The 15,710-nt window shown below is 40.5% G+C and overlaps 1 protein-coding gene across 1 annotated transcript in view; it reads left to right on the plus strand.

Moving 5' to 3' along the window:
* Window positions 1–692: 692 nt before the first annotated feature.
* The window catches only part of abcc10 (ATP-binding cassette, sub-family C (CFTR/MRP), member 10), a 27,485-nt gene continuing 12,467 nt past the window's right edge, over window positions 693–15,710 (plus strand). Inside the window, exons 1-17 of the mRNA XM_015049883.1 lie at window positions 693–925; window positions 1,591–1,805; window positions 2,807–4,139; window positions 5,086–5,313; window positions 6,403–6,559; window positions 7,273–7,424; window positions 8,602–8,681; window positions 8,758–8,929; window positions 10,036–10,134; window positions 10,606–10,795; window positions 11,318–11,395; window positions 11,567–11,752; window positions 12,363–12,501; window positions 12,610–12,802; window positions 14,027–14,370; window positions 15,141–15,310; window positions 15,386–15,546. Coding sequence (XP_014905369.1) covers window positions 1,630–1,805; window positions 2,807–4,139; window positions 5,086–5,313; window positions 6,403–6,559; window positions 7,273–7,424; window positions 8,602–8,681; window positions 8,758–8,929; window positions 10,036–10,134; window positions 10,606–10,795; window positions 11,318–11,395; window positions 11,567–11,752; window positions 12,363–12,501; window positions 12,610–12,802; window positions 14,027–14,370; window positions 15,141–15,310; window positions 15,386–15,546 — 3,858 coding nt within the window. The 5' untranslated portion in view covers window positions 693–925; window positions 1,591–1,629. The remainder of the gene's footprint in view (window positions 926–1,590; window positions 1,806–2,806; window positions 4,140–5,085; window positions 5,314–6,402; window positions 6,560–7,272; window positions 7,425–8,601; window positions 8,682–8,757; window positions 8,930–10,035; window positions 10,135–10,605; window positions 10,796–11,317; window positions 11,396–11,566; window positions 11,753–12,362; window positions 12,502–12,609; window positions 12,803–14,026; window positions 14,371–15,140; window positions 15,311–15,385; window positions 15,547–15,710) is intronic.

A 15,710-nucleotide genomic window follows, 5' to 3' on the forward strand; every position in this document is an offset into this window, starting at 1 on the left:
AAAAAAGGTAGAGGATTTTATGTAAGTTTTAAGTTGATCAACAAATGGTGTGGAAAATAGATGAAGAAACATTGTATTTTTAGGAAACATTTAAATTTGGTTGGGATCAGTATGAGATTGTTGTTGGTCTTTTAAATGTGCTCTGTAGTTTTTTGTTTAAACCTATGAATAAAGAAAATTATCTCTATGCATTAAAATAACATATTTAAGAAATGACTGCAAAATAATGTTTTATATACAGAAGATATAAGTATAAAAATATTAAAATATATTTTTGTTTAAAAAATACTTTATTTTTTTAATACTTTTCAAAATGATTACAGATAGTCATTATTTTTATTTAATAATTAAAATAATTTAATAATAATTGGAAATTTTTGTAATAATACTGAATCATTTTAATTATAAACAAAACAAGTAAAAAGTAACCAGATAGAAAGCCTAAACCTGATTTAAAAGAAAAAATGAATGCTCTGTTCTGGGGACTTCTGTGGAAGATCTGGAAATCAGTATCTTAAGTCGGAGGTTTCCAAACCCAGCCATTAGCATCTGCATCAACTCTTTGAACATTTTTAATTAATATGAGTTAAAACAACATGTAATTTCCCTTTTGGGATTCATAAAATATTTTTGAACCGACAAATAGACGCTGCTTTGCTACATAAACAAAACAGGCAATCAGGAGGGCAGCTAAATGTCTCTTCCTGCTAGCCTACATCTGTCCTGGTCCTTTATTGACAGTTACCGTGGTTGCCATGTCTATTGTGTCTTGATCTATGGTGGTTGCCATGGACGTAGAGGACATCTAATGTCCATAGTGTCCACCAGCAAAAAGTCCTCCAACTCAGAGGATTTATAAGGCAATCTGCGGAAACCCAGATTGCCGATGCTACCCGGATGAAGTCACCATTTACCACCACTACAGGTAGAACTATAACACCGGTTGTATGAGAAGACTTCTGAGCTGATTTTATGACGCTGGTATTAGATTTATTTATCTCTAGTTCAGTGGTTATTTAATTTGCATCCAGCTAACTTGATAAATAAGTGAAAAAGTTTGATAATTCACCTAGCTGAGCAATCCAGGTAGCTCCCTTTGTTGACATAATTGTAACACGTCTGTTTTAAACAGTCGGGTTCGTGTCAGTGTGCTAAATGAACACATTTTTCTTTATGGCTACTTAATGTAAGAGTTTATCACAATATTATGTGTTTTTATTTCGATAGTGAGAACGTGATGACACATAAAGTCCTTAAAAAACTTGTGGTAGTCTTCTCTGTTGTATGGCTGGGACTGGTCTCCACTGCACTATTTTGAATTTAATTAAATTGAATCAAAGCCCCACACACAGAAATAATAATAATCTTATTTAAAAAAAGAAAACAATTAAAAAAGGAAAAAGTTGCATATAATTAAGTAGGCTGTTTCAGCACACCACACAGACTAAGTTGGAGTTTTAGCCTGCAAATAATCCTATAAATTTAGGTTTTGCATACGGATTTTTACTTTGAATGATTTTGTAAATTAGTGACCTCCACCTGTAAGAACCGATAAAGAACTCTGTTCTGACACACGTTCTCTTTCTACAGATGTGTTTTGAAACGGCGTCGGTCTGAGAGCAGGACAGGATGAGGGTCTCCTGGCTCTCTGAGCTGCTGTCAGGCCTGTGCCACACGCCGGAGGACGACCCTTTTCCTCTGTGGCAGGACGGGAACCTCAGTCCCTGCTTCAACCAACTCGTCCTTGGAGCCTTGCCTCACGCTGGGATGGCGGTTTTCAGCGCCTGCTACCTTAGCATGGCCAGGTAGGTCTGATCCCCAGTTTTAACTACCTTATATACACATCCCTGAATATTTAAAATGTAGTTTTAACACATTGTTTGAGTGTAACAGGCTAGTGTAAAGTTATTTTATGATAAAGTTGAATAAAAATGCAAGTTTAACAAATTAAACAAAAACACTATTACTTAAATAACTATATTCCTGAGGTCCAGATAAGTGTGTAATTTAGTATATTTATGTCTGTGTTTTAAAAAAAGAAACATTTTAAGTCATTTTGGCACTGTTTTTTGTATTGGTCGATGCCGAACTTCAGATATCGGTATCTGTATTGGAAGTGAAAAAAGTGGATCGGTGCATCTGTTCCTCTTCTTTATTCGTCTCAGGTCCAGTAGGTTGACTTCACAACAGACGCACTCAGGTTCACCATATTTATTCTAACAGAGGAAATCAAGTTGGTGGTTAGCAGTTTCTGCCCCATACATTAAGTAAAAATACATTAAATATCCCTAAACAAACTACAGAGTAGTAGCTCCCAATGAGCAGTAAACAGCATTTAGTAGTAAAATTAAACACAGCTAAAATGAACAACATTAACTATAATAACAATTAAAAACATGTCAAAATTACACAGGAAACCCTGTATATAAATAAATTAGTCTCAAGTATGTGTTAAAATATAATGCATGTAAAACAAACAGACCTGAACCTGATGCATACCGCAGTTACCGACGGCAACAGAAAAAGGGGGAGGAGCTGTCAGTTACCGGTTGCTATGGCAACCACCAACTGCCAAGAGAACTTCCATAGCAGCGAATGTCGAGAGAAAGTACGTTTTCAACCAAACAAAATAAATTTCACGAATAAATAAACTATTTCTGACAAACTTCACATCTATGATATTACTGAAATAAGACCATATTTACACATTCAGAATAATGGACTCTTAAAATAATCAAAATCAATGAAATAAATTAATAAAGTAAAAAACAAATATGAATATTTCACTTTTTTGTCTGTTTTTCAGAAGTGACTTCCTCCAGACGTCGGCTCCGTGCGGATGGACGCTCCGACTGGTATCGGCGCTGCTAGCCACGCTGCTCTTCACTGCAGACGCCATCTTGGTGGGCGTCCTCCAGCAGGCGGACATGTACCTGGATGTCTTGGCTGACGGCTCAGCCCTCCTGGCCTGGCTGGTTCACTGTAGCGCCATCGCGGTGTTACTCAGGTCTAGTTTCAGGAGAACCAGAGGACCGCTGCTGCTGCTTGCTATCACTCTCCTGTTGGTGCCCAACATTATCATCACCTTGATGATCTACTGCAATAGCCAGGAATATTTTACAGAACCAGTTAAACTGACCAGGTTGGTCCTCACCTCAGTCAGGGCGTTTCTTTTACTAGTTTACCTTCTCGCCTTTGCTTTTCCTTGCGTCTGTGAGGCTGATTACGCCCTGAATATAAACGCTGTGGATGGCTCCCCACTCCTTCCAGAGCCAGACACAGCTGACATAGTCGCTGAGGACGGAAGCGACTGCCTATCTCGGCTCTTCTACCTCTGGTTGGATCCGTTGCTCAAGCGAGGTCGGCAGGGAGATTTGGAAAGACCGCAGCATGTGTATCACCTTCCCTGGAAGCTGCGCACCAGAGTTGTTTGGCGATACTTCCACCAGTGTTGGGAAAAGTGCCGAAAAGGGGCAAAAAGAAGCGACCAGCAGGACCCGTGGCCCCAACCGGTGACAGGTTTGGACTCTAAGGAAGAGCTGTTGGAGCTTGAAGGGGATGTTGGGTTGCTGAGAGTGTTGCACAAGGCGTTTGGGTTGCGCTACTACCTCCTGGGTGTGCTGAAGGTGACGGTGAACGTATCGACGTTTGCAGGGCCTCTCTTACTCAGCAGTCTGGTGAGCTTCATTGAAGAAAAGGAGGCTCCTTCCAGTCAAGGCGTTGCTTGTGTGTTGGGCCTCTTTGCTGCAACCCTTGCAGGTTCTGTTCTCCGGAACATCTACACCTTTCAGGTCTCCAAAGTTTCTCTGTCGGCGCGCGCCTCGCTTGTGTCGGCCGTCTACGGGAAAGCCCTGCAGGTGAGCGGCTGCAGCCTGGCCGGATTCACGCTGGGAGAAGTGGTCAACCTGATGAGCACCGACACCGACCGCGTCGTCAACTTCTTCAACAGCTTCCACGAGCTCTGGAGCCTGCCCTTCTGCTTTTCTGTCACCCTCTACCTGCTGTACCTCCAGGTTGGCGTAGCTTTCCTCGGGGGACTCGGTGTGGCGCTGGTGCTGGTGCCGTTCAACAAGTTCCTCGCCTCCCGTATCCTTAGCAACAACAAGCAGATGCTTAAATACAAAGACAACCGCGTCAAGGTGAGATATTCGTCTTTTTGTTTTGGGCAACACTCTTAGAAATTACTGTGAGATTGTTATTCTCATACCGGCTTGTCATATCATATCAAGAGGGATATCAACTCACCCAAGAGTAGCACGACTTCAGCATATTTTTGCTCAGATAACAGTAAAACGTAGCAGTCCAAGAAATTAGTCAAGTTGTAAAAAAGTATTTGGTAGAAAGTTTGAATAACTGATCAAATTATCAATCAATTAATATTTAAAATTTACATCATCAGACGGACTAAAACATAAAGTTAAGTGGAAATTTTGGTATTTTAAGGATGAAAATGATAATAATTCATGTAAGTCACAAAAAATAACAAAATTAGGTAAAAGAACATTTTTCCTAATCAGTTTCTTTCAATGAAAAACTTTCACAAAAACTGCAGGTGTGTCTCTGTGTCTGGTGAATTTTTGATTAAAACATGATTGTTTTTCATTCAATCCAGAAATTTTACTCAAGTAAGAGCAGAAATACTTCATAATAAAATTACTCAAGTACAAGTAAAAAGTACAGCATAGTAAAAATACTCCTAAAAGTATTTTTTTAATAAAAAAGTTGCTCAGGTAAATGTAACTAGTTATTACCAAACTCTCATCATATCTAAGTCTGTCACATTAATTAGTGTTTTGTTCTCAGTCCAGTCAGATGTAGAAGGTTAAAACAAAAACAACTGTAGAAAACTGTAGAATGTTTTCTATAATTTTCTACCCTAGAATGTAAAAAACTACCACAAAAAATAAGTAATATTATACAATCGTGAATTGATACTTTTTTGTTTTTTAGTTCATTTGTATTTATTTTTATCTCCAAAGGTTAAAAACTTGAAAACATAACCATGAAAGTTCTTGATTTTTACTGAGTGAAAGGTTTGCTAACCCTCCATTTCAGAACCTAAAAGGCTTTTTGTTTCTTCCAAAGTTAATGACAGAGATCCTCTTTGGCATCCGTGTCATTAAGTTCTACAACTGGGAGCCTCATTTCACCCAGAAGGTGGCCAAGTATCGGGAACAAGAGCTGGCGCACCTCAAGAACCTCAAGTACCTGGACGCCATGTGTGTGTACACCTGGGCCGCTCTGCCCGTCGTCATCTGTGTCCTCACCTTTGTCACATACGTGCTGCTTGGACACCAGCTAACAGCCGCCAAGGTAGAAACTCTTTTTACTCTACTGGCTGACTCGAATGTTATTATAAGTTGACGTTTATGACTCCTTATTTTCTGGATTTTATTCAACCAGGAATCTCACACTGAGATGCAATGATAATATCTTACATACATACATTGAAAACGTAAAACTCAAAGACAAACCGTGTTCTTTAAGTAGAACAAATGGAAATCAACCTTTATTTAAAGGGGACCTTTTACGCAATATTTACATTTTGAATGTTTTTTTTGTTTGGGTTTCTAAAAACAGCCCAGGCACTTACAAACAACACCCAGTCGTTTTTAGGCAATAGAAAATTAGACATTTCAAAAGCATCCTGATTGTTGAGCCACACTGCGCCGTCACCTAGCAACCCCGGCTGAGCTCCAACACATTTGGTCAGCTGGTTTCACCACTGTATGGGCTGTACAATGGCTGCTGGAAAAGACAGGTGTTTTTTTTGTTTTGTTTTTTTGCTGACTTACTTTCCAGAAACCACTTGCCGGATTCATGTTGGCTGTGCATGAAGCTCCACTTCTGCTTTTCAAAGTTGTACGGTTGTACAATTGCGCATATGTTTGCAGCCATTTTTTACGTGTGAGTGTAAACATTGAGCTGGGTGGCGTGGCCAGCAGCAGCTTATTTGGATTTAAAGTGATGAGAGACCCTAAAACAGGTGTTCAAAGTAGGCAGAACTGATCAAACTAAAATCCCAATGTCAAAATGTAATGAACATATTTTATGTAGACCTATCCTAACCTGTTCAAGGTCACCTTAAAAAAAAAAAGCTGTTTTTTGGCAATAAGTTAATGGTTTTTGGTGTCAGGAAAATGAGCAGTTTGCAGCGTATCCAACACAGAGCGAGGAAAAAAATGGTTTCTGAATGAAAAATTCCTACATCTCCAGGTCTCATTTAGTTAACGGGATTGTTCTTCTACGTTAGCGCGGTTATCATGGCATGTAAAAGAATCGTCTTTTTGCCCTCCTGCGATGTGCGGATGTAAACAATAACGTGCTGAAGGTCCATAAAGTCTGAAAATGGAGCATTCAGAAGGTTTTGCAGGGTGATCTGAGGTTTTCTGCCCCCTGCAGGTGTTCACCACCGTGGCGCTGGTGGGAATGCTGATCATGCCTCTCAATGCTTTCCCCTGGGTGCTGAACGGCATCCTGGAGGCCAAAGTGTCGCTGGAGCGAATCCAGCGCTTCTTCAAACTGACCAACCAGGACCTGGAGGCCTACTACACCTGGGGTGGGATTCTGCTTTTTTATCTAAAACACAAACATGTCGCAATTAATCATTGAAATGAGCTCCATCATTTTCATTCAGACGATCAAATCTGAATTTATTATTATTATTATTATTATTATTATTATTATTATGGATCAGTAATTTTTCTTGTCCTGCTATGAGTCAGTTTGTAATCACTTTGTTTAATTTGTTGTTTTTTTTAGTGCAGTGCAGTAAACAGGCAAATGAAAACCTTAACATGCTTTTAAATAAAAATGTATTTTCATTAAAGAGTCTTATAGTGAAATACTTCATTACATTGAGAAAAGGGGTAGGATTACATAAGTCAAGCTCACAAAGAAATGTGATTTATATCTTTAAACTGCAAATCGTAACTACATATTTAATCGTGTTTTTAATTTTATTGATATTTATTGAACAAACAGTGAAAAAAAAATACACCATTTAAAATGTTTTTCTAGTTCCAGTGTGAAGTAGGAGTCAGTATTTATTGTATCGTTTATCATGATAAATTTCTTATTATGATAAGAATTTTGATTTATTGTTACAATAAATATCAGTTATTCATAATTTTTCTCTTTTGGTGAAGAGAGAAAAATGATAAATGATTGAGCTCATTTTAATTGATCATATAGTTAATTGATTTATTGCTTATTGTGACAGACCTTGTCCCTAATCTGTTTTTTACTGAAACATGAGTGATTTGTCCTCAGTGTCTTCTGAAGACACCGGCCAGACGTCTGTCCTGCTGAGCCAGGCCACGTTTTCCTGGCAGCGGCCCAATGGCGGTGAAGTGGGAGAAACAGGAAGTGAAGCTGGGACAGGAAGTCTGCTGCTGCAAAACTTGAATCTACATGTAACTAAGGTAGAGTTGTTGCTTCGTGCTGATGATTGTCTTCATTCCTTCTTGGCTTTTTGCTCTTCGACATTAATGCAGAACCGGTTCATCGAACCAAAGACAAACACATGGATCAGATTCGCATCTCCAACGTTTTACATTCTGACCACTTTTATATTACATTATCCATCCATCCGTCCGTCCGTCCATCAATCCGTCCGTCCGTCCGTCCGTCCGTCCGTCCGTCCGTCCGTCCGTCCGTCCGTCCGCCCGCGGGGGCACCAATTTTAGAAGGGCGGCCCAGACTTCCGTCTCCCCAGCCTCTCCTTCCAGCTCATCCTGGGGAACCCCAAGGCGTTCCCAGGCCAGCCGAGAGACATAGTCCCTCCAGCGTGTCCAGGGTCTTCCCTGGGGCCTCCTCCCGGTGGGACGTGCCCGGAACACCTCACCAGGGAGGCGTCCAGGAGGCATCCTGACCAGATGCCCGAGCCACCTCAACTGGCTCCTCTCGACGTGGAGGAGCAGCGGCTCTACTCTGAGTCCCTCCCGGATGACCGAGCTTCTCACCCTATCTCTAAGGGAGAGCCCAGCCACCCTGCGGAGGAAACCCATTTCAGCCGCTTGTATCTGTGATCTCATTCTTTTGGTCATGACCCAAAGCTCATGACCATAGATGAGGGTGGGAACGTAGATCAACCGGTAAATCGAGAGCTTCGCTTTTTGACTCAGCTCTCTCTTCACCACGATGGACCAGTACAGCGGCCGTTTCACGGCAGACGCTGCCCCAATCCGCCTGTCGATCTCCCACTCCCTTCTTCCCTCATTCGTGAACAAGATCCCCAGATACTTAAACTCCTCCACTTGAGGCAGGACGACCCCCCTGACCCGGAGAAGGCACTCTACCCTTTTCCGGCTCAAGACCATGGCCTCGGATTTGGAGGCAAGTTTTAGTTCCACATGAAAAATGTCGTGTTATAAGTGAAATAATCTTCCAGTGGAACTAAAACTTTTTCATCAATATTAAGGAATTATTGACTCTAAACAAGCTGAAAAGTTACTTGTAAATTAGTTTTGTCTTATTTCAAGTGTACTTTAACATTTGCACCAGAAACGGAACCAGAAATGCTTTGTAAGGTTTTGTGTTTTTGTCAGGTCTGTTCGTCTTTCTGGTGTCCATGTGAGCAGCATCGTGTGTTTTCCTCAGGGCTCTCTGGTGGTGGTTGTGGGGAAAGTCGGCTGTGGGAAAAGTTCCTTACTGGCGGCCATCACCGGAGAACTCAGCAGGTACCGAAACCGTTTTTATCTGCAGAATTAAATCACAGCTCTGCTTGAGTGTCTTTATTTGTCCTCTGCTCTGCAGAATGAGCGGCGTTCTCTATGTGGCGAACAGAGAGGCTGGTTTTGGTTTAGCCGCTCAGGAACCGTGGATCCAACACGCCTCAGTACGAGACAACATCCTGTTTGGAAAGGACTACAGCGCTGCTCTCTACCAAGCTGTGATCGAGGCCTGCGCGCTCTCTGACGACCTCAGTGTACGATTTACTCATAACTATTTAAAATAACTGTAATTTCAGTGCATTTTCCTATTCATCCTGTTATTTGTTTCCAAGTTGTGTTTGACATTTTGCCTCTTCTTTAATTTGTTTGGCATACAGAATGAAGCCATCTCAGATTTTATGTTTTGTACTGCCTGCGCATTGATTCAAACATCCAATTATTTAAAGTACACTGTAAAAAACGTCTTTAGTTTAAGGTAAAATACCGACAGCTATAGTTGCCTGTATTTTACCGTACTGTATGTTGTTTTTCTTTTCTTTTTCTTTTTTTACAGTGCAGCATCTTATTGTTTGATGAGGGAATATTAAGTATTCAGGGACATAATTTTGAGTATATTTTATAATAATCTCCCTGTAATTAAATTTAAAAGCCCAAATATTCATCATCATTATTTTATTTATTTCAGACACAATATATAAATTGTATAAAGATAAAAAAACCTAAATCACAGTTAGAAAGCTTTTCTATAGATTCTCAAACCCCACTGAGTCCATAAAGTAGAAATATGTCACATAGAGCTGAGTCATAGTGACAGTGTATGAAGGCAGATAAATATATATATGATATGAATATAAAATGTTTTTTTATGAGCAGGATTTGGAAATAGGAAGTAAATTGCAAAAACACAAGATGTTACCAAATATTTTTAGTCCAATTTGTTGTGAAAATATTTTAGTCCACTTGAAATAACATTAAACTAACATGCAAGTATCGGAGCTTGTTTTAAGTTAATCATTCATTTATACTGATGAAAATGTACCAGTTCCACTGGTAGATAATTTCACCTATAATATGGGAAAATATCTAATAATAAATCAAATAATCTGCCAGTGAAACTAGTATTTTTTCATCAATATTAAAGAATTATTTACTTAAAATAAAATTCTATATCTTGGTGAAAAGTCACTTCTAAGTTAGTTTTGTCTTATTTGAAGTGTAATAATATACTTGCTTTAGAAACTAGACCAAAAACTCTTGGTAAGGTTTTGTCCTTTTGCGGTGTGATGAAAAGGTGAAGCTCAGGTTGAAATAAGTCTGTGTTTTGTGGCGAATTGACTGGGATTCGTTTGTGTTGCTGCAGGTTTTACCAAACGGCGATAAAACAGAAGTGGGAGAAAACGGAGTGACTCTGAGTGGAGGACAGAAGGCCAGGCTGGCCCTGGCCAGAGCTGCTTATATGGTCAGTCCTCTACTCCATTATAATAATATTTTACTTAGAAACCACTTTATATTCAAGGTAAAGTTTTAGACTCACTGAAATGACTTGGTTTAGTGTTTTTGCATTCAGTAAACAGATCAGATCAAGTTTCACCTGCATGTCCAGGTGTTAGAAACTCCATGAAACAACCAACAAAGAGACTCAAAGGTCTTTGATAAAAGCTGAAGCTATAGCATCTGCACAACTGTAGCTGGAAGCTAATCCAGCCTGGGGCTATTTATATGTGTGGGGAACGAAGGGAGGCTTAGCAGATATGATAGAACAATTAAAATAGTCAGAATGTTTATTAAACCTGGTTTTATTGGAACAGAAGAATTTGCCGGTTTGAAATTGGGCTTCTGTCTCTTTAAGAAGCTCCTACTCTCTCCGACATGGAGGCTCACATGCTGTAATCATGTGAGCCTCCATCTTTTCTTCTGACCTCCTCACCAGGACAAAGAGATCTACCTGCTGGATGATCCGCTGGCAGCGGTCGACACAGACGTGGCTGAACACCTGATGAAGAAATGCATCCTGGAGCTCCTCAGAGGGAAGACCAGAATCCTCTGCACCCACCGCATCGAGTTTGTGGACAGAGCCGACATGGTCGTCCTCATGGACAACGGAACCATAATCAAAACAGGTAGCGACCGACCGAACTCTGTTTACTGAAGACTACAGATGTAGAAACACACTGCAGCAGTGTTTCTCAAACTTTTGCAGGCTGAGGACCAGTTATCCCATTTAACAGTCACGGATCGCCCTGGAATTGCCCCTGCGATAACACAACTTAATATATGATGAAAATATTAGCTTCTTAGCTCACTTGTTGTTTTCTTTGTTCATCCTAATGAGAAGAAGAGTGGTGCTGTTTGGCCATGAACACGTCATCTTGAGTATATTGAGTTACAGATTCTGAAAGTGCCTAAGCTTTCCAATGATGTCAAACACATAGAAATAATTTTAAAAAGTTGTTCTTTACTACCAACTATTTGTGGTATTTGTGATTTAGAAGCACAATTAAAGAAAAACAGACTTGAGTTGCTTTCACAGAAACAAAAAAACATTTTCTGCCCCATCAAATACAAAAATATCTATAAAAATAACTTTATTTATTGTAGGAAGAATTTATTGTTTTATTCTGCAGTTACTTTTTGCTTTCCAGGAACGCCAGCGGAGATTCTCCCTCTGATTCAGTCTGAGCCAAAACTGGGGAGAAAGGATCCCAGAGCAGATCAGAGAGGTACGATTTCTGCAGAATAAATCTCCGATTAGAAATCGTCTCTGATACAAAATGGAATGCATAAAATTTTCACTTTAGCTGAAACTGTGTGGTTAATCAGCTGTAGCTACTTTAATCTGATGCTGCATTATGAGAGTCTGATTTCTGTTTAATTTTCCTGATTGAAACCAGATGAGCAGCAGAGTGAGGATGAGCTGGCTCCTCTCCCTGACCTCTGTGTGGACGACGATCCTGATCTGCTGGGCGCGGAGCAGAAGCGAGTGGGAGGACTGGCGTGGGGAGTGTACAGGACCTACTGGTTTGCTGTGGGTGGAATCCTGGCCGCCGCCATCTTGATGTCTCTGCTGCTCATGCAAGGTCTGGAAGACTCGCTGCTCTGACTCTAGAGGTTTATTTACTAGAACATAGTCAGGACAAAATATAGCAGTCGAATCTGAACGCAGTCGGACTGAAAGCAAACGTTATGTGTGATTATATAAGAAACAAAAACAACAGTGGGTCTGGGACAGTCTGCCAATCAGCATCGATGAGAGACGATCTCAAGACTAAAATACAGCAGACAAATTATAAGAAAATTTAGAAATGACGGTAAAACGATCTTAAATTGTCAGCAATGTGTAAAGTTGTATAGCTGTGGCTGATATTTCTGAATAAAATATTTTCGGTTTAGAATCAAGTTATTTTTCAAAAATTATACATTTTTATTTCTGCAATCCTGTTGCATAAACATTACATTTTTGTCTTCCAAGACAAAAAACTGCAACACTGAAAGTCATTCCAAATCCCACCAAACTTAAATACAGATAAATAAATTAATGTTCCAACCTCTCAATCCAAGCAACAGAAAATACAGTCGACACAATCGGGAAATTAAAATCTAAATGGGGGAGTGTAGCAGAAAGACAATCTGTGCAAATTATGATCATATCTGCTATTAATTCTGTACTCTGCACATTTATGTTTTAAGCCTCGAAAAACATTTCTGATTGGTGGCTTTCCCACTGGATCTCCTCACTGAAACACAACGGTTCCAGTTCTGCGAACGATTCGTCTTCAGTCGGTCCGGTTCCTCTTCACATCCTTCTTTTCTCACCTGGAGGCTTGATGTAAGTTATTCAAACAGAAAAAATCATTTAAATAAGATTAAGTACTCGGTATGAATATTATTTAACTAACAAAATGTGAATTCACTGAATGAATATATTTCCATCCAGAAGCCCTTTGCCCTCTGTGGAGGTTGTTGTTTCCAGCAACGCCACCAGCGACGTTAGCTTCTACCTGACGATCTACGGCTCCATAGCCGCCTCCAACACCGTGTTCACGGCGCTTCGGGCCTTCCTCTTCGCCTACGGAGTCATCTGTGCTGCTCATGCCATCCATAACCGGCTTTTGGACCGGGTCCTCCAGGTACGCTGCAGCGTTTGGCAGCAGCGGCTAACGGTTAGCAGTTATTATGGGATGACTGCTAAGTAGAAAACATGAGTTTATAAAAGTTATTTGAAAATATATTCATACTTCTTAACATGAAGCCCTTAGCTACAAATTTCAGTGTGATTTATTGGGATTTTACATGAGGGCTCACCCCAGTTCATGTGTTCGTGTATAATTGTGAAGTGGTGAAGAAAGAGTTAACAGGCCTTTCACAATAACAAATTTTGCTACATGATAAATTATCCCAGAAGTTATTGCGATAAATGATATCGTTATTTTGAGATCTGTTTTCAACTAATATAATGACAATAGCATAACAAGTTAAGTAAGCTCTCCATAGATGATGAGCTTTAATTTCTAAAGAATTTCTTAAAGGGGGGTGTATTATGAAAAATTCAAATTTTGTACGTTTTCATATTTCCACTCGGATCTCTGCTGCTTCTAAAAACAGCTCAAGCATTTAAAAAAACACACCTGTTTTTTTTGGCAATAAGATAATGTCTTTTGGTGTTTGAAAAATAAGCCTTCTCGAAAATCCCGTTACCGAGCAACCCCAGCCTAGTCCAACCTGTTGCCTAGCAACCCAAGCTGAGTGTGAGAATGTTTGCTCAGCTGGGTTTACTGCTGTATGTGCTCTACAATGGTTGCTGGAAAAAACAACTGTTTTGTTGTCCAGAAACCACTTGCTCCATTCTTGTTGGGTGTGCAGGAGGCTCCACTTCTGCTTTTCAAAGATGTATGATTGTATAATTTGTACTTTTTATCAAAATTTTGACATAAATCTCAAATTTACCAAATTTGGGACAGGCTTTTATTGTGGATAAAATGCAGGTTTACTAATCCTATAACAAGGAAGAAACAGTTATGTGATTATTTTCATATAGTAAGAACATAGTTGATGTACATCTAAGAATGTTTGTTTGTTTGGATTTTGGCATAAATAAATTTGACGGACAGACCGGACCACCAGGTCATATCTGCACGTTCATAGTTAACAATAGTCACAACATTGATGCCAACTCAGCAACTTTCTTCTTATATTAAGCCACATTTCAGACAAAAAAAAGGGTATTAGCCAAAAATTGGCAGGTCAGACTTTTACAATATCGGTAATCAGAGATTGACCAAAGAAAACCTCAATCGGTGCATTCCTGCTATTAAACAGAGTAAAGGAAACCTCTGTTTTGTGTTCTTCTCCAGGCCACGGTGACGTTCTTCGACGTCACCCCGTTGGGTCGCATTCTCAATCGCTTTTCCTCAGACTTGTACAGCGTGGACGACAGCCTGCCGTTCATCCTGAACATCCTGCTGGCCAACGTCTTCGGCCTGCTGGGCATGCTGGTGGTGATCAGCTACGGCCTGCCTTGGGTGCTGGTGCCGCTGCTGCCCCTGGCTCTGCTCTACTACCGGACCCAGAACTTCTACAGACACACGTCCCGGGAGCTGAAGCGCCTCTGCAGCCTGACCCTGTCGCCCATCTACTCACATTTCTCTGAGACAATTACTGGGCTGGGAACCATCAGGGCGAGTTGCAGCGCTGCCAGGTAGGAGGCCGGGAAGTAGAGTAACGTTTCTCATGTTATAAGTGAAACAATCTGCCAGTGGAACCAGAACTTTTTCATCAATATTAAGAAATGATTGACTTAAGACAAACTCCAATTTCTTGCAGAAAAGTTAGTTATATCTTATTTCAAGTGTACTAAGAGATATTTGCACTAGAAACTAGACAAATTATTTAATTATAGTCTTAGGACTGGTCAATGATTCAGCAACAACATATGTAGCGATGGACACATGATCAATATCAATAGATAATACATCTGATGGAATATGTCACTGAACTCTGATCCAGAACCGCATTCTGGGAGATGTAGGGAGATGAAAAGCTTTAGCTGCTAAACTTCTTACAGCTAGCTAAGCGAGGTTGGTGGACTCAACTAACTCACGCATTCTTTGGTTACCTAGCAACAGCATGCTGAAAAATGTGTGGTTACCTAGCAACAACCTGTCGAGTAATATGTGGTTACCTAGCAACAACCTGTCAAGTAACTAGCGCAGTAACAGTTTAAGGTTTTTTCTTCTCTGCCTTTTAACTGCTTAAAAATAAAAAAACGCAGCGGAGTGAAAACTGTGAATAAAAGAGGAAATCTCACGCCACCAGTTTGCCAATATTTCAGATATTTGAAACAAAAAAAAATCCTAATCAATAATTATCGATATCGGCTTATGTTTATATAATTTTTCAGCCATAATCACATGTGTGACTCTGTTTTAAATAAGGAAGAACAATCTGGACTGGTTTCCCCTGTGTCAGGTTCAGGGAGGAGAACTCCAGACGTCTGGAGCAGAACCAGCGCTGCCTGTTTGTCAGCAACGCCGCCATGCAGTGGCTGGACATCCGCTTGCAGCTGATCGGCGTCGCCGTGGTGACGGGCCTCGGAGCGATAGCGGTCATCCAGCACCAGTACAGCGTTGTTGATCCAGGTGGGACAGATCGGACTTCAGTGGATTAGATGGTTTCTGCTGCTCAGACTGACCGGCTGCTGTTGCTCTGCTCAGGTCTGCTGGGTTTGTCCCTGTCTTACGCGCTGTCCATCACTCAGCTGCTGTCTGGCCTCATATTCAGCTTCACACAGACGGAAATGCAGCTGGTGAGTGTGGAGAGAACGGAGGAATACGCCACTGAATTACCAACTGAACCACAGCAACTCGACGCCCAGGTAGGAGCTACACTTCACTGCAAAAACACAAAATTAACCAAGTATTTCTGGTGCAAATATCTTAGTATTTAGTAAACAAGACAAAACGTATTTACAAACAGCTCTACTTCAACATATTTTTACTCAAGTAAAAAGTAGCCCTCCAAGAAATTACTCAAATAAGA

The sequence above is a fragment of the Poecilia latipinna genome, unplaced genomic scaffold (assembly GCF_001443285.1).
Source record: "Poecilia latipinna isolate Pla-1442-1.1 unplaced genomic scaffold, P_latipinna-1.0 Scaffold963, whole genome shotgun sequence".
NCBI classification, from domain to species: Eukaryota; Metazoa; Chordata; class Actinopteri; order Cyprinodontiformes; family Poeciliidae; genus Poecilia; species Poecilia latipinna.